Source organism: Anas acuta, chromosome 16 (assembly GCF_963932015.1).
Source record: "Anas acuta chromosome 16, bAnaAcu1.1, whole genome shotgun sequence".
In the NCBI taxonomy this organism is placed as follows: Eukaryota; Metazoa; Chordata; class Aves; order Anseriformes; family Anatidae; genus Anas; species Anas acuta.
This window is the reverse complement of record NC_088994.1, coordinates 11528478-11553332: the sequence shown is the minus strand read 5'-3', so window position 1 is coordinate 11553332 and position 24855 is coordinate 11528478. Positions and strand designations below refer to the sequence as shown.

General features: G+C 46.4%; 1 protein-coding gene across 2 annotated transcripts; it reads left to right on the top strand.

Moving 5' to 3' along the window:
- Positions 1 to 6742: 6742 nt before the first annotated feature.
- On the top strand, positions 6743 to 24855 carry APCDD1L (APC down-regulated 1 like). Of its 2 annotated transcripts, XM_068700428.1 has the most exons (5): positions 6743 to 6887; positions 7009 to 7248; positions 19368 to 19497; positions 19974 to 20532; positions 22689 to 24855. In XM_068700428.1, exons 2-5 carry the CDS (start codon positions 7212 to 7214, stop codon positions 23451 to 23453), a joined length of 1491 nt encoding a protein of 496 aa, XP_068556529.1. In that variant the 5' UTR covers positions 6743 to 6887; positions 7009 to 7211; the 3' UTR covers positions 23454 to 24855. The 2 variants fall into 2 exon arrangements, with proteins under 2 accessions (XP_068556529.1, XP_068556528.1); XM_068700427.1 differs by lacking the exon at positions 6743 to 6887 and having other exon boundaries at positions 6964 to 7248.

Sequence of the window (24855 nt, the reverse complement as noted above, 5' to 3'; positions counted from 1 at the left end):
TGGTTGTTATGGGGCAGCAAGGAGGGTTTGTGCAATGAGGCGTACTGGAAAGCATGCTGCACTGCCAGATACCACAGGGCACTCGCAGATGAAAGTGTGCTCTATAAGCCAAGGCACTCAAAAGACATCCCTTATTCCACCATTTGCTTCTACCTTTAAAAATGCTTTGAAAACTCTGCCATAGGTTTGAACACTGGCAGGCAAAGTGCACACATAAAGCAGAAAAGATGCAAATGGTGGAATAATGTTTCAGGCGCATGAGTACTACATATAAGGGGCTTGAACTGAAGTTTGTGTCCTTAAGTATTTTTGGGGTAGAGCATGAATTAAAGAAGTGATTAAGCGCTTTCCTGAGCAGGGCACCAGTCCTGACTGCTGTTCGCAGATTCCTACATAGATTATTCCAATTCTTTGCAGGAACAGAACATGCAAGGGACTGGGCTCATGCAGTGAGCAGGTGCACGCTAACATTGCTTCTAGAGGAGACGTGTCTGCTGCAACGATTTATGATGCGTTCCTCACAGTAGCATGAATTTGGCTGGTGGCCTTTGTAATTTATCTATGCTGATATCATTCTCTGCCTTGAGAACATTTATCTTCCTGAACATAAAGAGTAAATGATTGTTTTAACGAGGAGAAAACAAGCCTTATTGTAACAGCCCTGGACGAGGGACTACAGAAAGGCTTGGATTTTTAACACACTTCGATCTGTTTTCACAGCTGTTTATGGTTACCATAGTCACTGAACAAATACATGGTTATTTTACCTTTCTTTACTGATGGCCCAAGTTCCCTCGTATTTCCTCTGTCCTTGCAGAATGGCAGGGGCTGTGCTTGGAGCCACAGACCTTTGCAGCCAGCCAGTTCTGTGCAGTTTTCTGCATGCAGTGGTGCAATTGGCACTTCTTACATTGAAATCTTACACTGAAAATTGGATTACACGGAATACAGAAGGGCCATGTCCAATCTAAACAATCTGTCCACTGATCTCAGTGGTGGTTTTCAACCTTTTAGGATTCATGGACCCTCATGGAGTCTACTGACAATAGACATACCTCTCAGTTATTTTTTGCAGAACCCTTAGAAGTAGTTCAGACTCACCCCAGGTCCATGTAAAACAGACTTAAAATCACACATCTGTGGTATTTAAGACACTACAACCTAAATTCCTACAGTCCTAATGGGTGAACACTAATAAGCATTGAAGATGTTCTATCACTTGCCCAGCAGATTTGATACATGATTATGCTTGCTTGTACTTCCTAAGCCACACGCTGCCATAAAGGCACCAGCCTCAGTACAGCCTGCATCTGTATGCATATAGTAGCCACTCCTCTAGCAAGAGCTAGTGGTGATTTTTGCAATTCATAAGAATAAAAGTAATTTCTTTCCAGATTGTTATTCTTCTGCCTTCCCGGATATGTGCAGAAATGGAAGAGAACAGGACCTCCCACTGATCTGAAAAAGTTAAACCCAAGAGGATTAAAATTAAATTTTAATGAGGAATCAGGGCTTTGAAAGTGTCAAGTGTTAGAGTACGACTGTCCCAGCTCTCCTGCCACTAGAAGGGAGAATGGAAATTAATGCCGGGCTGCTGGGATTGTGAAGGAAGCAGCATAACCACAGAATCAGCACCAATTTTTTTGAATACAGGCCCAGGTTTTGCTTTGGAACAAGAACTTGGACTCACATGAATTGTGTGAGGGCTTGGCCTTGAAAAATCAATGGGTGCTCAGTATCTGGCAGGATCAAGTCCATGGTGAGCAAGAAACTTGGCCCAGATGTGAAGCAACACTTCTTCTGCTTTCCAACCCCATGGTGTAACCACCAGACCACAAACGTCTTTCCCACTTTTTGCTGTTAAGAAGGAAGCGTCAGTTTTCAAACTTGGAGAAATGTGGTGGACTGAGGGCAGGAAGGATCTGTCATTCATAAGAAAACGTGAGCTAGAGTTTCAAGATCTATTTTAATTTTATATTTCCCTAATACTGATAGAGTCTGGGGGCAAAAGGTTCTGTTGCCTGTAACTCTCACTGCAGCATGCAGTAGTATCTCTCTTCTAGTCACTTTTAAAGTATCTGTAAAATCTGAAGATGCGATTTCTTCACACTTTGAAAAACAGTGGCACCTTGCACAAGATAGAAAGCTGGCTCATTTCTGATTCTTTCTTCTTTCCCCAGCCCCAAAAGGGACCTGGAATTAATGTGCATTCCTGATTAGCACAATGATATAAATCACAGCAAGCTGCTTTCATGTTGAGATGCGAAGCCAGCTCTCCACAGTGCCCTGCAGTGCATATACTCTCAATGACTTGCAGTGAAATAAAACCAAACAAAGTTGCTTCTGGTATAATGCCCTACACAAACTGTTGCAATTATCTCCATGGATGTGGGAGATTTATCTGCTTCAAGCCTTTGCTCTCAGACATTATGAAGTTAATTATAAAATGTGCCAAGGGGGAGGCAAGGAGAAACCTTGTTAACCTTTTCTTTCTGTGGTTTTCCCCCCTTCATTGCATTTACATTGGCCTTGAAGAACTGGGACATTTTGCAGATGGTTTAGGGTCTATAAATTCTTATTTAAATCTTCATGAGCCAAGTATAACAGGTAGCAGTCCAGACTTCTCTAGAAAAGACAAGCCCCAGCTAAGCATGTAAATAATACTCCAGTGCTTTTTAGCATATAAATGCATACACTGAGCCAGGTGCCCTGGAAGGTTTATTCACATTTTCCTATTGTTACTCATTGAAGTGCATTGGGTATTTACTGTATGACTCTGCAAGATTTTTTTTTTAATGCTACTTCTCAGTGAATAGATCAAGGTAACAGGCTAAAGCATGGTGACATGCCCTTCACAGCTCCGCTGTGAGAAGGCTCTCGTCTCCGGTGGCTGATAAAGACAACCCAAACAGCCACAATTTCTGTGTGTATCCACCAGCAGCCTCAAACAGCAATATCCAAATGGTCTGTCACCAATCATGAAAAAGCAAGAGGAAAGCATCTGCTTGACATCAGGTTGGCAGGAGGAATCCGAGGTGATCAAGGTGGGCGATGTTTTGTCTTCCTTACTAATGTCAAAGAGCATGGCAATAATATAGCACATTGCACAGCAGGGGAAGTATTATGCTGTGCTAAACAGAGAGAAATAGGGTACTCGTTACTGCACATTATAGCTGAGAGATGTACTGAGACAGAGACCGATGACATCAGCTATGTTTTTGGGAAATCATATCATCCCTGGAACCTCAGTGTCCCTGTGGGGAAGATAACGCTAGCTCTCTTTGGCCATGTTATGGGAGTTAAAGAACAAAGGCTCTGTATGTTGTTCTTCATATCCTCTGCACATATTAACTGTTTTTAGGATCTGCATCTTTTATTTATTTATTTTCTTCTGAGAAATTCAAGAATCCTTTACAGACTTGTTTATTTTTTATAGCTTTTTAAATATCTTTTTTCTGTCCCCACCTGCCAACTCTGCATCATGGTACATCTGTTGGTGAGTCAAGGAGTGTTAAATGTCTATAGCTCCCTCCAGAGTTTCCCAGTGAGATTCAGTGAAGTTCTTGCCATAAGGGATGCCTAGTTTTTCTCCCACAAGCCCCCTAAAAGTTTATTATTCCATTCTATCTATTCCTCACTTGACAAAAGAAGCCTCAGACCAAAAGCCATTTGCAGACCCTGACAAAGATGCTGGCCATGCCTTTAAACTCTATGCAAATGCAGGACCACATTTTACAGGTGACTGTCCATAACAGATGAAGTTATCCAGATGAAAACAGAGTCTGAATGTTAAGAAGTATATATCTTTTTAATACTGTACTTTCCCTAATATGTACGCCATAGTCTTGTGCCTAAATATATAGGCTATCCTAAAAAGCGTCCAGGGCATATTAATTCCCATAGCCCCATAAAATATACCCCTGAACTGAAATAGAGTGCAAGAGGTTCTACAGGGTAAACATTAGTTGTAAATGCACAAACTCAGCACTTTCAGGACACCCAGCATTTTCAGCTCTGCAAACATAATATTTCCTGGTGTTACTTCTTAGAGACTGAACTTCAGAAGTGAAGTTGCTATGGCTTATAGCCATGGGTTTTGGGGGACCCAAGTATCTACTCAGAGGATCTTTCTTCAGACAAACAGTATTTTCATGGCTGTTGGCTTATTAATCATTGGTTTCCTGGCCTTCTGCCTTCATGTGTGGTTGCCTATCCTTGCTAGTCTGGAACAGGGAAGAGAAAATATTTGGCCTTCGGGGGCTAGGCAACTCATTGCCCTATATTGCTGACAAGAGTGCATGAATCTGAGTTCAAATATTCTGTACCTATTTTGCACAGGAATGAATATTGCACAAGGTGCCAGGCAAGTGAAGCATAGCTAATGTAAAAACACCTTGGTCTGGTTCCCAGTTACCCTGCAGCTGTGTTAGTATTTACAGCGCAGTGAGTAAAGTGCTCCTGAATCAGAATAGGAACCATTTATATTCACTTTGAATGCGTAAATCAGGCCACATAGTTCTGCTGGAATTACAGGCTATTTGCAATCATTTGTTTCCCTCCACGTGCTTTGCCCAGCAGGTAGTCAGTAATTATTTGATAATAAAAATAATAAGCACTTTTACATCGCTAGTCCTCTGCAGGAGCTGAAGATTACCCAGCAATTTTTACATGAGCTGAGAATTTAAGCCTGATGTCCTGGCACTCTTCCAGGTTGGAAGAGTAGATCTCCTATCTAAAGCCTCCCGGCATTTCGAACAGGCTGTGGCACTCTCATCCTCGCGAGGCGGCGCGCTGCAAACAGCTGCACGGTGGTGTGCAGGCATCCCCGCAGCACAATGGGGGCTGCAGGAATCTTCCAAAGAATGAGTACCTCTAACCTGGTTACTTTGATAAAGCCCTTTGGGAGCTGTGGAGGTGGAAGAAGCTATACAAATGAAATCTGTCACTGAGCCCTGGTAGATATTATAGGATAAAACTCAGGATAGTGTACGTAACCGTGTTAAAATTTTCAGACAGCTGTGTAAAAACTGCTCTGAGATTGCTTTGGTTTTACTCCCTCAAAAAATACAAACAAAAAGTCTCAAAATATTGCAGAAGAAATGAAGGACATTAGCATTAGAAGCTTCTATATGTGAAGGATCATAGGAGAAATGCAGAGCCAAGAACAGAGTTTGGTCCTGGTAGAACCTGTGTCATCATCTGCCAGTGCTTCAGTGGCCTAGGTCCAAAAGGAGTATGTCCAGCTTTGTAAAGGTAACTTCTTGAAAAATGATTTATTTCTCTCTGACAGCATTATAAAGGACAGCTTTTTTTGCCTACGCATTTGATGATTTATGTATTTGTAAATATAATAAAACCACAGTGGTTTGGACATTTACCGAGAATGACTGGTTTGGAGAATTTAAGAAACAAAAAGAGATAAAAACATCAGCTTGAAAAAGGAGTGTCTGCATTACAAATGGACTTTGTTATTTTTATCTTGGCAAGTATCATTAAACTTTAATTCCTTAGGCACCCATGACAGATAAGTTTGTCCCAGTTTGCTTTAAAGATGTTATGTGTTACTTTTGACAAAGTAATAAAATCACTGCACTGAGACCTCACTCCAGCCTTCTGATGCCTCTGCTCAGCAAATATGGGACTGCACAATGAGGCCTCCACTTCTCGTTGCAGTCAGTGGAATTGCTGCTGTGAACTGGAAGACTGTTTTTTTTTGTTTTTTTTTTTTTGTTTTTTTTTTTCACCTTAAAGTTTCTGTTTATGGAGCAAAATAGCCACTTTCATTAGAAAACGCGAGTTTGCAGAGTCATGGGATTCTGCTGGGGGTGTGCATTCATTTTGGTTTGTGCCTGAGCTCTCTCTCTCATTTGCAAAAACCGTGCCTAGTTTTTCAGCCCGGAAATATGTGCTAAACCTCAGCCTTTAGTGCAGACACTGGAATGAGTATTAAACTATCAGAGTCATTACAGCTTGGCCTCTTCCTCTCACAGCTTCCCAAGACAACCCAGTCCATGCATTATCGGGAAGCACATTGTTTTGCTTGCTTGAAGGGTAGCAAATGACCAGCTTCACCTTCAGCCAACATCTCGTTTCCTGCTCATTGCTAATCACCAGTACAGACAAAGAAAAGCGCTATTTTGTCCTAAGCACATTTCAGTTCAAGGTTTGCGCTCAACTTGGTGCCAAGAGGTGGTTATAGGCCCTCTATCCATCATGGACATCCTGCGGGCCTAGTTTGGGGCAAGACAAGGTGGGGAACTGGCTCACACCAACACCCACAGCGGGGTGAGCTGAGCTTGACACAGGCCCCTGTGAGCCACCAGGCCAGGAACACCCTTCAGAGGCTCCCACACTTCTCCTCAGTGTGGGATATTACAAGGATTTTTAATGGGTTTAGGCTCTTCAAGGGGCACACTAGTGTCTCGTGATGACCTCAGCAGCGGAGGCTGAAGGGTCTGAGGGATCCGTGGGCCATAGAGGGACAACCATGCCCACAACATGTGAGGGAGCCGTGGGCCATGGTGGCCGTGGGGCTGTGTGGGACGACCGCGGGGGCGCCCCGCTGAGGAGAGCGCTGGCCCCGGGCAGCCAGGGCCGAAGTGGGGGCGACACCGACCGAGACCGGCCCTCAGGCTCAGCCGGTGCCCCCGGGGGGGAGCCGGTCCCGGGAGGGGCACGGGGGGGTGCCGGTCCCAGGGGTGCCGGTCCCAGGGGTGCCGGTGCTTTGGGTGCCGGTGCCGGGGGTGCCGGGGGAGCCGCGGCGGGGCAGCCCCCTCGGCGTGTGCGATGCGCGGCCGCATGTGGGGCGCAGGCGGCGGAGTCTCCACCTCTTCTGGCAACTTGAACCTGCGGCTGCCAAGCTCCATTAGAGCTATCAGCAGCCGGGGGTGTGTGTGTGTGTGGGGGGGGGGACGCACTTCACAGCGAAGGCGGGGGTTGAGTTGCTTTTTTTTTTTTTTTTTTTTTTTTTTCCCTTTTTAAATATATATTTTTTCCCCTCTTCGCAAGCTTGTGGCTGAGCACGGGGACCGCTCCGGAGCCTCCCTCCCAGCTCTCGCCGGGTTGAAGCCGGGGTCCCCCCGCCGCGGGCACCGGGGGCCGCCCATGGCTGCGCCGCCACCGGGCGCCGCTCCCCGCTGAGCTCCCCGGGCACCGGCGGCCATCGCCCCTCTTCGGCCGGCGGCTCGGCGACACGAACCAGGGCGCCCACCATGCTCCGGTGCTGGTGGCTCGCAGGGCTGCTCCTAGGTAGGTGGCACCGGGGGGTGGCGGTGGGAGAGGGGTCGCCCCCTCGGGGTGCTCCACCGGGAGCAAAAGGGGGGTGGCGAGGAGGGTGCAGGGAGGGCGGGCAGGGGGTTGTTAGGAGGCTGCAGGGAGCGTAGGTGAAGAGTGCGAGGGGAGAGCGGAGCGCAGCAGTTCCTCAGCTGAGGAGGAGGGATGCGAGGCGGGTGCAGGGAGGTTGCGAAGCGGGTGCGAAGAAGCAGCACGGAAGGTGCCGGGAGTGAAAGGATTTAAAAGAAATCGTCCAGCGGGGCTCGGTGCTGCAGGACCGGGGGTCCCGGGGTGCCCTCCGCAGCGCCGGGCCGGGCAGGAGGCACCCGGAGCCTCAGTCCCGCTCCCCGGGACGTCCCCGGCCGTGCTCCTGCTCCTCGCAGCGCCGCTTCCCGCAGGGAGAGCCCTGGGAAGGAGCCCGGAGTCCCGGGGATGCTGCCGGGCTGTGGGACCGGTGTGTGTGGCTGTGCCGGGGGGCACAACTCGCCCAGGGTCCCCTCTCTGCCCCTGGGTGCAGGGTGCCAGGCTGCGGGACCCTCTGCCCAAACCTGTCCCGTCCTCGCCTCCCCGCAGCCTGGGGGTGCCGGGGGGTGGCAGGGCTGGGGAGCAGCCCCCCGGACATCGCCGCTCGCTCCCGGCCGGCCGGCGGAGCACGGGGAGCGCTGCAGCTCGGCGTGGCTCAAGGAAGGGCTCAGGGGATTCCCAGTGGCTTTGCAGAGCTGCTGGGAGACATCCCTGGGAGGGAGCCCAGCACCTGCCCCGGCCTGGGACTGCTTCAGAAGTCTCCTCCAGGGACACGGAGCCCCAGCTGTGCCGACCCCCCCCCCCCCAAGCAGTGCAGGCTGCATCTTTGCGGCCGCCTTTCGTTAAGGCTTCTTGCAACCCCACAGCTCTTGGAGCAGTTTCAGAAGAAAAGGTTCTGGCTAAAGAGGCTACATGGGAGAACAAAGACAACTGTGCTGTGAAAAAGGCAAAGTGATTTCTGTTTATGACAAAGAGCAGAGCCTGGGGAAGGCTTCCCCATCCTTGGACAGTGTTTTCCTAGGCAATGCACGGGAGACCCTTGAGTGAAACTCCACACCCCTGAACAGGTGAAGGGAAAGGTGGGGAGAGAGCTCCCATGCCCCCTGTGCAGCCTGGACCCTGGATATCCAGACAGCTGGGTTTCCTTTCCTTTCTTTCCCTTCTACCACTTGCTTTACTCCTCTGAGTCTTTGGGCAGCACACTATCACACTTACTTGGCCCCTTAAACTTGGGGCTCTGTTAAGTGAGCATTGCAGAAGAACTGTGTAGTGACAGCTTCTGGAAATTATTTGCATAAGTATTTGCATTTGTATAAGGTTACTTTTCTGCTCTCCTTATCTGGGATCTTCGTCATACAGTGTCCCCCAAATACAAGGCTTCACAGGTTGAGAAATAAGTATTCTGCCTCTCTATAGATTTCATTTATGCAAGTTGCTCTGCTCACAGATCTGTTATACTGTATTATGAAAGATTAAACATACAAGTCTAATTAGAATGCTTTCTTAAATTGTCATACAGTTTTAGTTCAATCTAATTAGAACCCAACACTTTTCCATCTAATGTCAGTGATAAATTTTCCACTGATTTCAGTAAGAACAGAAGTTGGACCCTAAAACATATGTTTAAATAGCTAAGTCAGATCCAGAACTCATTAAAACCAAAGCAAGGTTTGCCAGTGACTTCAGTGTGAGCAAGACTGGTATTCTGAATTTTGCATAAAACTGAACATCAGTATGACACCAGCGCATAATTAGTTGAAAAAATGCTTCAGTTAGGTAACTGGATCAGATTTTGGAGTCTCCTCCAGCAAAGAATCACTCATTCTTGGAAATGTCCCGAGAGACTTGCTGAGTTTTTACCTAAGCTTTCATTAAAGTCTTTACATTCCAATAACACCACACTGATATTTTTCATGTGTAGCTTCTCCTCCATGGTTTTAACATAAAAGATCTATTCTTGCTTCCAAAGTTTATTTTAAATTTGAAAATAACTGTGATGGGGTAAGATAAGATAAGATCAGCAGCTGCATTCATTTGTGTGATTAGGAAGAGAATCCTCTAAATGATAGCAGTGAATTAAATCTAGATGTATGTATTTGCACATACATATATATTTTATACCCACTAGGAAATTAATATCATTGTCTTTGGATCAAATGTTTGTTTTGGGCAATGTTTACTTTGCTAATTTATTTTTTCCAAGTTGGCGTTTTTTTCTTCTTCATTTCTCTAGCTGGCCAAAAAATCAACAACTAATGTATTATGCTGGGTTGTGTGATTTGACTCTATTTGTTCTTCCATAATGATAGGTTAGCCATGTTTCAAAGTATATGGATATAGATAAAAACAGGGCTGAGATGTAAAAAAAGCACAAGTGAAAAAAATATCGTGTGGTTTCTATATTTTCCCCACAAGCACAAATTGTTGAGTAAGGAGATTTTCAAAAGCCAGAAATTGCTATGAAGAAAACCAAAGCTGGAATCCAATGCTAGGGGAGGCTGCATCTGGCAGAACAAAGTTTGGAAAGAGATTTTGCTTTCAATGGGATCCTGTGTTTCCCCACAACACAGCATATGTCATCTATAAAAACAACGCGTTCATGGATGAGATACCATCACTGCTATAATCAACCTCAAAATTAGGAAGCACCTACACAATACTGTTACACAGTACCTCTGGTTTTCTTACCTATTTGCTAAGGAAGATAAGGCTGTGAAAACAGAATTACTAACTGTGATTTTAAGAAAGAGCATCTCAGCTACAATAATACCAAGAAACTGACAGTGATAAAGTGGGAATTTTAAAATGTAACCCTTTTCCTGTAGGCTAAGGGTTCCGCCAGAACCTGAAAATATGATTCATACGACAGCTCCTTCTCTACCCAATTTAAATTGTGTAACATCTGAGGGGTTAGTAATCTGCAATCTGTTATTTTTTCTCTTTTTTTTTCTTTAGGGAGTTAAAAGGTCTCATGCTGTAAAGTGTGAAATTGGGAAAGTTGTGTATCTGTGTATTAGGAAAAAAATCTGATGTCTATGTGAAAAGCCAAAGCTCCAGATTGTTAAGTGATAAAGGGGTTCAAATACATCTTTATTTTTTTATTTTTACCAGGGTGATGGTGTGATAATGTCTTTCATGCTGATGTTTTTTCATTTTCACTGAACAGCTTTTTAAATAATCATGGTTTGAGTTGAACTGAAAGTGAGAATGCTGCTATGAAGCTCAGCTCCTATGGCACTGTAAGAGAGACATTTGGATCAGTTCAGCAACATTTCTTGACTCAGAACTGGTGTGATGGTACATAAATCAACAAGAGAAATCTCACCACTGAGGGTTCAAAGAGATTTGCTTAAGTCTAGTCTTTAAAATAAAGCCTTAAGCATAAGTGCACCCATTTGATCAGTCATGTAAAAAAAATCCCTCCCCAGGGTTTCTACTGTGTTGATATGAAGCACTGACAAATCTGTGACATCTTGGTCTTGTCCGTGTCAAAGACAGAGATCCTTGGAAATGAGCTTTTGCCCCTGTACTCAGAACAACTTATACTCCAAGCTCACCACTGAGAGAACTGGATTCACCTTGTTCCCACTTACTAAATCCACAGGTGCTGGACACAGGTTATGGCTTTTAAGTGTCTCTTCTGTCCTGCTAATACCATAAACCATGATGACACTTCATTTTTAAAGCTCATTCTCGCAGATTTTTTTTTTTCCTGGTTAGACTCCCTGGAAAAGGTGAGTGAAAATATAAGCGACAGCAAAGTTTTGCTGTGAAAAAATCCTAAGTTTTGCTAATTTTGAGTAGCGCGAGTCCCTTTATTAGATTATGCAGTGCGTAGGCTGAATGTCAGCTTTGATTTCAGCATCTGTCGGCAGTGTTTAAGAGAACTGGAACACATCAAAACTTGGCTAATGTTGACAGGCAAAACAGTAGACTGAAATTTCAGGCTATCTAGAAACCACACCCAGACCCCAAAACACATGTTAGAAGTAACTTTAATTCTCTGCCTCAGCTGAACAAGTAACCTTTTTCTGTGGTCACTTGTGATTCTAAGTTAAACATGCGTGCATATTTCTGGTGTGGGATGCGTATCAGTTTACCACCTTTGAGCATGAACCACTTTCTCTGAGGATACCCTCCACTACGACTGCTTTTGAATGCCCTTCTCCTCCTTGGTTTTGTGGGAGCCAAGTAGCCTCAGACTATTAGATCCCGTTAGATCCTATTTTTATTACTATAAACAGTATACTTGCAGCAGTGCCAAGAGTCCTATTGTGTTAGGTGCTAAATAAGGAGAGAACAAAAGGATCGTTCTTTTTTTAGAGGGTTTATAATCTAATTTCCTGGACTTAGATTTTCAGCAGTGAGAACTTGACATTGCGGGGACACACTGGGATTCCCAGCTGTGTCCAGCAGTTAGAACCTACTGTGGTCATTTATATCGTTATGGACCTAAATGCCCTGTTGCTTCTGGCCCGTATTTCTGGTCCCATGGAGGCAATTCCAATGAGGAGGACGACAAACAATGAGCTTACACACAAGGGAGCAGCTGTCTCCCGTGGGAGCCAGGGACTGGGACTGCTCCATGGCAGTGGGAGACTGAAAGGCCACTCTCAGCATCCCGCCAACTCCCTGCCAAGAGCGAGTTATTCCCTGCTGTGCTAAAGCTTTGTTCAACCCCTCAAAATCCTGCCAAGCAAGTGGACTTGTGCTGCCTACTGGATTGTGCCTCAAGAAGTTCACCCTGATATACAAGCCACATTTTTTCCCCTCTTCATTCACTCCCAACAGAACCTCTTTATTCAGTGTAAGGAATTCCTTCCCTTCCTTGGTGTTTATGCTTTGTGAATATTTATAGGCTGTTATCATGTCCATCTCTCCCCAGCTGTCACTCAGCCAGGCTACATGCACTCTGCTCTCTTAAATCTTGCTTCGTAACTCAATGCCTCCCACCCCCTAATCGTTTTTTGTTGTTCTGCTCTCAACTCCCGCCAGTTCCAGTTGCTCATTTTGCTTTGGGTAAATGCTATATTTATGTTAATATTATGTGGTGGGTGGTCTTCTCTGTGCTTACGGTCCATGTGAGTGATTTAGATGTTTAAAATGATGTGGGCATTTTATAGCCAAGCCCTTGCCTGATTACCAGTTCCGCTCTTCAAAGCACTCTGGGAAAAAATATGCTTAGCCATCACTATTAAAAATGGCCACAATAGCCACTAATAAAGTGCCTGTGCAAGGGTTTGAAGGAATTGCCAAAACTGCATGGGTGCTCTATACATTCAAAATGATGGTGTGCCATGAGTTTCGAAACCATGCACTATATTTTCTAATGAGTTTCCATCTTATCTAAATTAAAGAAGATAGATGTAATATTTCCCATTTGGTTAGAATACGAATTCTGGTTAGAATTTAACTGAGTCACAGTTGTACCCCTAGGGTGTTGTTCAGCCTTGGACTGAGAGGGTTTGCTTTTGGTTTGGAGAGGAAAGGCCTTCCTCCAGCTGTTCTCACTGGACTCCCCCATCCAGGTGTCCAGGGAATTAGAGATCATCGCACTTTTATCTCCCCCATGTCACCGAAATCCAATTTAAACTCTCACCTGTGTTCAAGGAAAAAAGCTCGAGCATTCCCCTTCTTCCCTTCACTTTCTGTTGCCTTTTACTTCAGTGTTTCTCTGTGCCAGACTTCTGTGGCAATACTGGTCAGAGCTTAACACAGGTCACAATGTGTTAGTGTTGCCTGAACCCAGTTGCTTTTTTTCCAGTGCTTGCCAACGCTGAAAAAAGGATGCAAGCAGCAATTATCCCATTAGTTCTTAATTCTTCTGATTAACCACCCCTTCCCCTCTGTGCTGTGGGTTTCGGTGGCCATGGCCGGGGCTCTTAGCTGGCACGGGACACCTGCCCGCTGCCTGGTCCCTGCTGCGGGGCTGGCAGCAGACAGCTTGCTGCTGCCCACAGCGGCTGGGCCAGCTGGGGACTGTCTGGCCATATGGCATTGCTCAGCTGTTCTTGAGGAAATCGTTTGCCTTGGACTGTTTTAGCTGTGGGAGAGGCGTAAGAAGGCCTCTTGCTGAGGCCTCATGGTGCCTGCAGGGTGGAGGGAGGAAGGAGGAAGGGCTGAGGTGGCTCCGTGGTGCCTGTGGGCTGCCAGGCCGGCATGGGCATGGCGAGTAAGGCCCTGTTGTGTAACCAAAAGGCCCAGCACTGTGGGCAACGTTAACCCCAGGAGATATTTTGTGGGAGGATGTGCTCACACCCACCGCTGGGGCTGTTGTTTCACATCATGCCGCCCTGGTCCTCTGTGCCAAGTGGTGTGCCTCGCTGTGCTCGCTCCATCTGGGGAGACAGCAGGCCGTATCCCATTTCTCCTTTGTGCCCTTCATTCTTCCAGTGAGTGCTCACTGCCAGCTTGTGGGGAAGGGCATTTTCTGAATAAGGGCCTGATGCTGTGTAGTTACGGTCATGGGATCTTTCCTATTTATGACTCCAATGAAAGTGGGATCAAGCCCTGCAATCCCATTGACAGTGTTAGGCCTGGTTTTCTTCTTCAGGGTAAACAGCCAGAGAGAGCAGTTTTAAGAGCCATTTTATGTAAATGTAGTTTATATTGAAGAGGATCTCTGGGATGCGGGAGAGAAAATCTTCTCCCTTCCCTGCTGCAAATCCCATCTGTCTTGTCATCTGTCCCTGGACATGACACTTACAGGAGAAACAAATGGCTCCATGATTCCAAGAGTAAAATATTTACCTCTCTAGTGCCTTAAAAACCTCTAGTCAACTCACCAGAAGTGCTTCACTATTTTAATCGTGGACATGAAACAAATCAGACAAAGATCACAGCCTCAGAAGACAGCTAGGCTAAAGCCATTTAATACAGCGTCTGAACTTTTTTTTTTAATATGCTTAAAGTTACAGGGTGAAAGTATGTTTCAGAAAGTTCTTCTCTAAAATCCTGGTCTCCTTGGGACTTTTGAGTGAGCTGAGTTCCCTCCTAGGATCTGCAGAATTTCATATATGGTTATTCTGCAATGATGGCTAACATATGTAATACACTTACTGTGCCACCCCTGAAAGAATACCGCGAAACTTCTAGTGAATTCAAAGCATTTTGCAAATAGCATGAACTGAGCATCAAACCGGTAAAAAAGCTATATATAACTATACCCATTTTACTGACAAATAAGAGAAGGGATGAATAATAGAAATACTTTTCCAGAAGCCAAACAGTACTCCAGTGAAAGCACTGGCATCGTCCCTCAACCACTTGACCACATTCTGGCATCAGTTCAGGGAGGCATTACTAATCAGGAAAAATGTTCATGAACTGGCTTAATTTGAAGCTCATGCTTAAGTTTCACTGAAACCAATTAGACTTAAGCGTATGCTTAAGTCCTGTGCTGAACTGGGTTTAGTTTGCAGATAAGCAAAATGCAAAACTGTGATGTGATACAGTATTCCACCCCCAGTGGGTTATATTTAAGTTTTTTAACTTTATAGTATTATAAAATAAAATATATATCTTCCCACAGAATTGTTCTCCTGGGAATGCCTTATTCTGAGCGAATAAAAAGCACCACTAACTTAATCTCCACACAAATGCAAGAGAAATCGATTTGCTTAATACAGACATCTTTGCTTTTGAAAGAATGCTTATTCCTTTAGTGGCTAACCCAAAATCAATTCTGCATGCTCTCAGGAGAGAAAAACACTAAGGAAACACTGTTTTGCTCTGTTAATGATGTCTGTGTGGATAAGTACAATTTGTGCATGCAGAATATATCGATATGTTTCTTATCATCCACTTCATTCCAGTCTGAACATTCCTTAGAAAATATCAAAGGTTTTATGTCATCTCTAAATGAAGAAATGTGTAATGCTCCATGACTTCAGGCACTGATCTTATCCCTGTGAATGTGTGACTAACTGAAACATTAGATTTATAAATTGAAATAATAAATTCTGGCCATAGGAGGCAATAACATGTAACAGATTAAGCAATCTAGCTCTGGAGAAGAGTTGATCTGCAGTAACTAATTTGGTGCAAACTCTAATGTATGCATTTTCTCCTCCATTTATAAAGAAACAGATGTGTGACTCAACTTTGCTTTTTTCCAAAGTCAATCTGTGTGGAGGAACACAAACAAGATTTGTTTCCAACAAGGCATGTTACAGTATTTCTCTCCTGGCTGGTATTTTTTTCCTTCATAACAGAGAAGTGGGTCTGAATCTGCAGCATACAGTAGTTTGTAGCACAGCCCCCGTGGCAGGTTCTCATTTCAGGCTTGGCCATTGCCTAGGAATCTTTCGTCCTAATTTTACCAAGAATTTACTGTGTGTAGGAATTTCCAGTTCTGCCTTTCTATCATTTGATGCTGCGGGTCTGATTTTTCTAAAAGTTGCTTATACAAATGAGTGTGTGGAAGAGTTGATTAGTATTTGCTACTGCAGTTGCCTCAAGGCTTGATCCAGTTTCTGCTGATTCCAGGGATCAGCCTCTGTTCCTGGGTACTGGCGTTCCTAATTGCCTGAGAGCTTGTGCAGCCCTATTGCCTGGAGACCTTGGGCCAGTGCTTTGGATGCAGCACGCACCAGAAAGCTGGAAAAAAGATACTGTTTTGTCTAGCTGCTGCACTGAGGAGCTCTCTGGAAACGCTTGTGGTTAATCAATACAGACAGACAGGATAACGAGTGAGTGGAAGAGATCACAGTTGAGGTTTTTTTTAGATTTTCCTATGAATGGGTATTTTTGTCTTGAAGATGAATTGTGAATAATTTCCTCCTCCTCCCCCCCAATAACAACTCTATAAAGCAGTCAATTTGACGGAGAGAGAAGCTGCCCTGATGCGCTTCCCCAGGGGCTGAGTAACAGAGTGACATATGAGTGACAGCCACTTCATGCTGCTCTTGGAATAGAAATGTGCCCTAACTACAGATTTTAGGTCTGGAACTGAACTTTTCCAAGTTGAAAGACTGTTTGGATCTGGTGGGACTGGGCTTGGAGTATTTGAGAGAGAAAAGCAGCCACAAAATTTGGATACAAGCCAGTAGCTTTTGGTTTGAGGATGCATCCAGCTTGGAGTCTTGTGTACAGTTAAGTAAGACAAAATCCTTAGGAATTCCTATCATGTCAAATGTTTACATTCTGGAGCTTTTTTTTCTTTCTTTCTTTTTTCTTCTTTCTCTCTCTCTCTCTCTCTCTTTTTTTTTTTTTTTTTTTTCCCATGGAGTGTGATCCTGATTATAAAAATTCCCTTTTCTATTGAACGTGTCAAAATCTTGTGATGGTGTTGCCAAAGTGTCTGTGCTCTCAAACAATGTAGACTTTTGGTGTTTCTGCCAAAAGTAGCAATAAGGGTTCAGTCAAATATTGAAGCTTCTGCTGCAATAAACACACACACACAGCAGTTAGCAAGTTCAGCATGCGGCTATACTTTGCACTGTTATTTCGGTATAACTATAGACTGCACCAACACCTCTGGAGTCTTTCTGTGGTTATGAGCAAGAGCAAATTTGGCCTGTGTAGTCTGTTACCTCTAATCCAAATACAGTTATTTTTTAGTTTACAGTATTCTCTAGGATAATGATTTCATGTGTTTTTAAATGTAATTCAGTCTGGACTGTCCTTGAACTGAAAGATCTGCAAAAGCTTTGCCAGTAATTAGGCCTCATGATAGGGCAGGCAGATGAAGCTTGGTGTATTTTGCAGCTGTGTAAAGAAGCACACAGGGGTAAGGCATACACGGGAGTAAATTTTCCTGAGGGCACAGAGCAAAGTCATGGCAGAAGTGGGATGAAAGTGCAGAGCCCTAACCCTGGGCACCCACAGAGATCCTGAAATGAAGGCGTAACTAATAACAATGAGTTTTGTCATTCAATATTGTCTGCTTTTCATATGAGGGCTCACAGGAACTGCTCTTTAGGAAGCACTATGAAAGCAATTGTGAAGGAGCTGGCTATCCCTGCTTGCCATGTCAAGCCCTTACAGATGATTAAAACAGTACAATTGTAAGTCTGCTCCAGAAAGACCCCTTAACACTAATAATATGTCTTTCCAGCTAGTTTATGCACTCCAGTGCATAGTGAGGTACCAGAACATCCATGGCTGGTTTCACTAGCCTTTAGGTAGGTAGGCTGCTTCTGTTACTGCTCCCCTGCTTAGCTGGGGGCTTCATTTTCCATGTGGTTATTCCCTTTGTGACCTGTGATAGTTTAAGGGTTTGTGTGCTAAAATCTGCACAAATGCATTTCAAAGATGCTGTTACTGTGATGTGTAAAACCTTTGCAAATGGCAAAGAGACTCAATTTGTGTATCAGACATAAGTCTTAAGCTGTATAGTATTAGATCAGTAATAAAATACCATTTGAATGGAAATGCCTCTGCTTTGCCACATGTTCAGGAGCCTCTGAATTGCACAAGGGTTTATTTGCTGAGTTGCCGTTTGGCTTGGTGTAGGGCTTGTGTGTATTTGTGGCAAACAGATGCCGAAGATTTTCAGCAGGCAGTTGACCCTGTGTGTGTGGAGGACGCATTGATGCCAGAGAGGAGAGGCTCCTGTCTCGGAATATATTGGCTGCTGGGAATCGAGGGAGCCTCCCTGGTAGACCCCAGCTGTGAATCTGGCCCCGACTGTTTATATTGGTGTTACATCCCAAGCTTTTGAGCCAGGGAATTTTGCTGACGTTGCTCAGCCGCTTGTATGTAGTCTTGCCCATGGTTGACAGCAGACCCACATGTGCTAGCTGCCTTCGCAAACACTTCTTGTTACAAGGGCGCTGCTCAGAGAGGTGCTTGTGCCCTCCCAGCCTGGCTCAGGCCCTTTGTGATTGCAGCGGTTCCTTCCCTCACGTACAGTCAGATGGTTTGGGTTTCCCTTCCAATGAGAGGTTTGGTTTAAACAAAGCTCCCTACAAAGATCACGGGGTGGTTCAGGTTATACGAAGGCGTTGGCTCACGGGGACTAGGAGGAGCAGTTGCGATTTGTTGTGGAGCACACAAAGATCAGATCTTGATCAGATCTCCAGTCGTGATCTTGAGTGGAGGGGAATGGATGACATGTGCATAACCCATAAAAGTTGGCTTGAAATTTTCCAGCACACTACTACAAAAATTGCAAAGCACAGCTCGGGTGAGTGAACGCCGGCTGGGCTAATAAACCTGGGGCAGCGCTGGACTGGAACCGCACCAGGCTGCGGGACCTGGCTTTGCCTGACGGACACTTGTCCAACTGCAGAAAATCGGTGGGGTTTCAGGAGCTGTGCTGGGAACTCGTTTCACATCGTTACAGGGGCAAATCCCATGTTTCTTACTGAAGCAAACTCATGGTGAGTGCCACAGAAGTCTGCCTAAGTAAAGAGTGAATAACATATAGGAATATATGCATATATATGTGTGTGTGCATGCAAAGGTCTTCAGGATTTAGCTGAGTGTTCGCACATTCCCTAAGCCAATAACATCCGTTGTTATGGGAAATGAGGTAAGTGACAGAATTACTGTCCTTATGGCGGGCGACAGGCGAGTCTAATGTTCCCATGCTGTAATTCCCCGTTCCAGTTACTGCTTCAACAATAGCTTCGGAGAGGGAGAGAACAGGAACAAAGCATGCTCAGTTTGATTCGAAGACTTCATCTAAAAATACGCCTGCATTTTGTTCAAACTAGAGCTAGAAAACACTAAATAAATAAAATTTCGTTATCCTTAACCAACCACTCGCTTCTCCGCTAACCCGGCTGGGGTGTCAGCCTCTGACTGGACCTTCTGGTGGACGTAACCCAGGAGGTTTCTGGGCCACGGTGCTTAACAGGGTCTGTGCCCGTCCTGCTCGGCAGGGCCTGGCTGTGGGTGCCCACCCGTGGGTGCTGGGGCCCAGCTGTGGGTGCTGGGGTCCAGCTGGGGGTGCCCTCAGCGGGGTCCCCATCCCCGAGCACCCCCCGGGGCCTTCCCGGGAGCTCTGCTGGGCCCCGCGGCTGGGTGTGAGCGGAGGGGGCGCACCCTCCGCGCTGCTGACGCCCTTTTTCCTCCCTTTTTTCTTTCTCCCTCGCCCCCATTTTCTCTCCCCTGGCCCTTCGCAGCCTGCGCTGCCGCGGAGCCGCCGCTGCGCTGGGAGCCGCGGTGCCGGCAGCAGCTCCGCCACCTGCAGGACGGCGCCAGGATCGCGGCGCGGCTGCCGCCCCGCTTGGAGGGCCGCTGGGTGTCCACCGGGTAAGGACCTTCCTCCTCCTCCTCCTCCTCCTCTTCCTCTTTCACTCCCGAGACCCCCAGTGCCCCCCGCCCCGAGCCCCCTGGCAGCCCTCTTGCCTCTGCCCCCCTCCCCAGAGCTCCCGTCCCCGGGGCACAAAGCGCGGTGTCACGCCCAAAGTGTGCCACCAGCACCCGTGGGGTTTCACAGGATCGCAGGATGGCTCGGGTCGGATGGGACCCTAAAGGTCATCCGGATCTGGCAGGGCTGCCACCCGCTAGGTCAGGTTGCCCAGGGTTTGGGGAGCAGGTGCTCAAAATCACCCACCCGAGCGCTGCCACCGGTGCTGCTCACCCCCACGCTCGCCCCTGCGCTCTCCACACCCCAATTTTGCCCATCTTGGGTGTCCTCGTCCCGTGTCACCCCGCTGTACCCCATCCTGCTCCACGCAGGCTGTGCGCCTGCTGTGCCCCGTGCTCACCCCTGCCTCCGTCCCCAGGTGCGAGGTGCGGCCGGGCCCCGAGTTCCTCACCCGATCCTACCTCTTCTACGCCAACCGCCTCTTCAAGGCTTACCAGTTCTACTACTGGGACCCCTCCTGCCGGGAGCCCTCGTACTCCCTGGTCATCAAGGGCAAGCTGCGCCTGCGCCAGGCCTCCTGGATCACCCGCGGGGCCACCGAGGCCGACTACCACCTCCACAAAGTCGGCATCGTTTTCCACAGCCAGAAAGCCATGCGGGAGGTGGCCTCCTGGATCAACCAGACCTCGAGCGAGGGCTGCAGCGGGTTCCTGCCGCCGGGGCGCACCTGGGCTCCCGGAGCCCTCTACGAACTGCTGAGCGCCAAGTCCGAGCGCGACTGCACCGCGGCCCTGGGCTTCGCCATGCACGAGCTCAGCCTCGTGCGGGTGGAGAAGCATTACCAGCCCTTGCTGGAGCCGCAGCAGAGTGGCAGCCAGCTGGTGGAAGAGCTGTACCTGGGGGACATTCACACGGACTGGCTGGAGAGGCTCCACTACCGACCGACCGGTTACCAGCGACCGCTGCAGAACGCCGTGGTAAGAGCAATGCTTTTGCACCGCCCCTATCGCGAGCAGATGCTCAGCTCTCCCCTCATCAGTTCACTGGGCTTTGCGAAGCACACGTTATTTTCATACTATTAAAATACTGATTGCCTGCACCTCGAGCCCTTGTTATTCCATGGACCTGCAGGAGGACATGCAGGGTACGGTTGTGGGTTTACAGCATAAGAAATAAGCCTGCAATGGCACGAGCCTGGAGTTAATGGCTTTTCGTTGGCTCTGTTTTCCTAGGAAATGCAATTTCCTAGTTTCCTGCACCACAGTCAGTGAAAGCTTTGGGCTGCACATCATTAGAGGCTGCCTACGCGCTGTTTGTCTTCCATCCCTCTCTCACTCTTTGTCATGTCCTTCAGGTTTAGAGAGGAGCGAGGAAGCAAGTGTCTGCCATTAAATCATTGCTCCTCAGCGTAATGCCATTAGAGGAGGAAGTTGCTCCGAGTAACGCTATTACACTGAGATTTAACTTTTAGTTTGACATAAATAAAACTGAGCAGGAGACCTGGTTGCTTTTTATTTTATATTTTACTTTGTTTCCAGGAAAGCGTATTTTTATCTGAATCACAGCTTATCAATTCAGAAATTATTGAGTAGTGAGATGGGGTAAAAAATCCTCTTAGAACTTTACAGTCTAGATGGAATTCAATTAATTGAAAAAAAATCTTTTGTGTGCAGCTTTTGAGGGGCAACATTTCCCCACACCCCAAACAACAGCAACTGGACTTGGAAAAAAAAAAACACAGAGCAACACCCCTTTCCCCCTCAAAAAATAACCTTCTCAAATTGGTTAAATTTGTGTTATCCTGGGCCAAAACCATATATATGAGCAAAACCAGATGGTAAACATAAACACTTCTAAAAGTTAATTTAAAACCAAACCTAAAGATACTGAAATTCACTCTCTGAATATAGCACTGTAATTAATCAGCTAACAGCTCTCCAATGTACCCGCACATGATGTCACCACTTGGCGATAATTAGAAGCTGCCATACATTAGAAATAACTTCACATGATTGGTTTAAGCAAGTAAGGTTTTTGGCTTCATGTCTATAGTGATAATTTTATTGGGCACGGGGTTTTTTCTTTCTTTTTTCACCAAACTAATATCCATTTGCCTGCACTAGTGAGAGCTACACAGCTATGTTAGGAATTATTTTTTAACCCGCTTTATGAAAATATTACCCTTATTCCCTTAAATTTATACCTCTTTTAAAGAAACCCATTCTCCCCAAATTACCTTTCATTATCAAAGAATTTCCTGTCTAAGGAGAGCATATATATTTGCCAACTTCTGGGATTATTTAGCCATAATGTACTGTGTACTGTCAGCACTCATTAACGTGACAGTAGCAGTAAAACAAGCTGAAAATGACTAAATTACAGTAGACTCCAATCAACTCGCATGTAAATTACCCACCCTACAGTTAACTACTGAGTTATTCAACCTTGCTCCATACGACAGCTCAGTAAAGATTACCTCGTGTTCTAGAAAATGATATAATGTCCAAACCCTGGTTATTTAAAAATAAATCAGTTGTGATGTACGAAGTACCAGAAAAAGTTCCAAGCCACCCCAAAACAACCCTCTGGCATTTGATCGGCTGCAGGACTGCTTTGACTCGGAGTGTCACACAAAGCATGGGCAGAGCCCTGGGGCAGCTCCTTCTCCTTCTCCTTCTCCTTCTCCTTCTCCTTCTCCTTCTCCTTCTCCTTCTCCTTCTCCTTCTCCTTCTCCTTCTCCTTCTCCTTCTCCTTCTCCTTCTCCTTCTCCTTCTGCACTGCCACATCTGCTCCAGCAGCTCCCAGTGAACCTCTGCCTCCCTCCGGACCGGGGTGGCCAGGGAGCTCTCCCTGCCTGTCCAGCAGCACTGCCCTTGCCCCGTCCTCCTCCCGTCCTCCGCATGTCCTCAGCGGCCCCGCGCAGAGCACAGCCCTTCTGTCCTCCCCAGGGGACCAGAATAGCAAAGAGCCCGGGCAGCTCTTTATCTCACTTAATCTGCTTGGCTGCCTTGGGCCAAGTTTGCTGCAGTTGAACAGTTGGCGTGGGAGAGGGGAGCGTGAGCTTTTTGAGTATTCTGGAAAGGGTTTTTTTGGCTTATCAGTTTACAAAAATACTGTTCTTTGTCTTCCGCAGCACCACGTGCATCCTTGCCCAGCCTGTGGGATTATATACAGAGCTGACGAACACCACCCCCCCATCCTCCCCACCAGAGCTGAGCCGCCGATGCAGCTGAGCGGCAGCTGGGTGAGCACCCACTGCGAGGTGCGGCCCGCGGTGCTGTTCCTCACCAGGTACTTCATCTTCCACGGTAACAACCACACCTGGGAAGGCTACTACTACCACTACTCCGACCCACTCTGCAAGCAGCCGACTTTCACCATCTACGCGTCTGGGCGTTACACCCAAGGCGTCCCCTCCTCTAAGGTGAGAGGCGGCACGGAGCTGGCTTTTAAAGTCACGCAGGCTCGAGTGACGCCAATGGACCAGTTAACGGTGATGATGCTGAACTCCTCCGAGCCAGGCAGCTGTGGGCTGACAAACTCCTGGAGTGCCGGGGTGGAGCAGGATATAACGCCGACGAACGGCTGCTTGGCTTTGGGCATCAAGCTGCCCCACACGGAGTACGAGCTCTTCAAAACGGAGCACGACACGAGAGACCGCAGCCTGCTGTACGTTGGCGAGAGGCCCACGGACGGATCCAGTCCCGACCGTCCCGACAAGCGACCCACCTCGTACCAGGCGCCTCTGATCCAGTGTGCTGGGGCGCCAGAGGAGTTCTCTAACTATGTTAGTCTAAAGTACTTGGGAGAAGAGGATGCTAACGGCAGTGAAGCACTAAAACCTTTGCCTGTGGCCTTTTTATTGTTTATAGCACTGCAGTTTTTCAGATGGGACTAGCAATCTATTCAGGTACAGCACAGAATCCAGATAGTCTTGGTGCTAGTGTGATTTTTATATCTTCTAAATGAGTACATCTGGAATCAGTTTTACTTAGATTTGGAAACACTTTTTTAAAAAAAAAAACAACAACAAAATACAGTGAATGAAGCCAAGAAGATATGCCTATGTACTGTTTGTCCTGTGGCTTTATTGCCTAATCTCTCCTCTTCTCTGCATAAAAATTTAATGTGGTGACATGGATGCACTGCACATTCAGTAGATAATTTAGCAATATGAGGGGAAAAAAAAGAGCAACATCAATTACAATTGCTGCTTTGAGCTTTTGACACTGCTAAGATTTAATCAAGGGCTTGATTCAGATGTAATTCAAACATCCAAAGTGTCAGCTGCTGAGTTTCTTTGAGGTTAAGTTCCCTCCCATCGTACTCCTTACTGCTGTTTGTGCAAATTTGATCTGCCGTGTCAGTCAGCAACAGCTCCACAGTCAGCAAGTGCTCTTGGTAAGGGCACAGTTAATCAGGCCTCTCGGTTTATAGATCCTTGCTGCAGTTTGTGTGTGTATGTACACACATGGAGATACAGCATACAGTCTTCCACTTAACTGTGTACAAAAAACCGCCCTCAGAGCATTACCCTGACAGACTGCTATGCCTGACTCTGGTCAGAAGAGATGATACAGTAAATGGAGAAGGCATATGCACAACTGCTCCGACTTTCAGCCTTACAGCGCTGCAGACGCTGCATCCTTGCTGCATTAGTCCAGCTTTCCCAGTGCAGTGCAGGCCTGTGTCTTGGTACATCAGCAAAGGCAACGTGGCACTGCACGCATGTCCAGCAGGCACGGGCACTGCCAGTCAGGACTCCAACTCACCAGGCACCGTGCAAAGTGAAACATCACTCATGAGTCTTCTCAGGCCGTTTATTTTCACTGTCTCCTCTCTAAGCGTACTGACACACGGGTTGTTGATCCAGCTGTCTTTTCAATCAGAAGTCACTTCCAGGCGTTCACATAAAGATGGCTTATAAACCTGCCTCTAGTGAACAGGGGGCTGAAGAGAGAACTGACCAGCTCCAGGACAACTGGAGCTCCACCAGCAAAAAGGACAAAGTAAGAAATTACATTTCCTTGTCTGCTGCAGCTAAGAAGCACATAACTTACTTGGGGAAGACCTTCTCCCAGCAGCTAAATCCCCTCCACATAAGCCTATATATCTTACAAAGGATATTTTTGTTAAACCATCTATGCAATAGCTACCTTCTTAATGCTGTATTTACAAACTTGCAGCTTGTACTTAGATAATTTATGGGTTTTATAACATAAAATACTTTTTTTGGGGGAAAATTGTACATTAATAATTCAAATGAGATGCTTATTAAATGCGTACAATTGTGACAGAAA

Excerpts from the sequence above, each read along its gene's own strand:
- APCDD1L (XM_068700428.1), top strand. The coding sequence starts at position 7,212 with ATGCTCCGGTGCTGGTGGCTCGCAGGGCTGCTCCTAG. Across the intron at positions 7,249-19,367 it reads GCTCGCAGGGCTGCTCCTAG|CCTGCGCTGCCGCGGAGCCG; the intron begins GTAGGTGGCACC and ends GGCCCTTCGCAG. Across the intron at positions 19,498-19,973 it reads GGCCGCTGGGTGTCCACCGG|GTGCGAGGTGCGGCCGGGCC; the intron begins GTAAGGACCTTC and ends CTCCGTCCCCAG.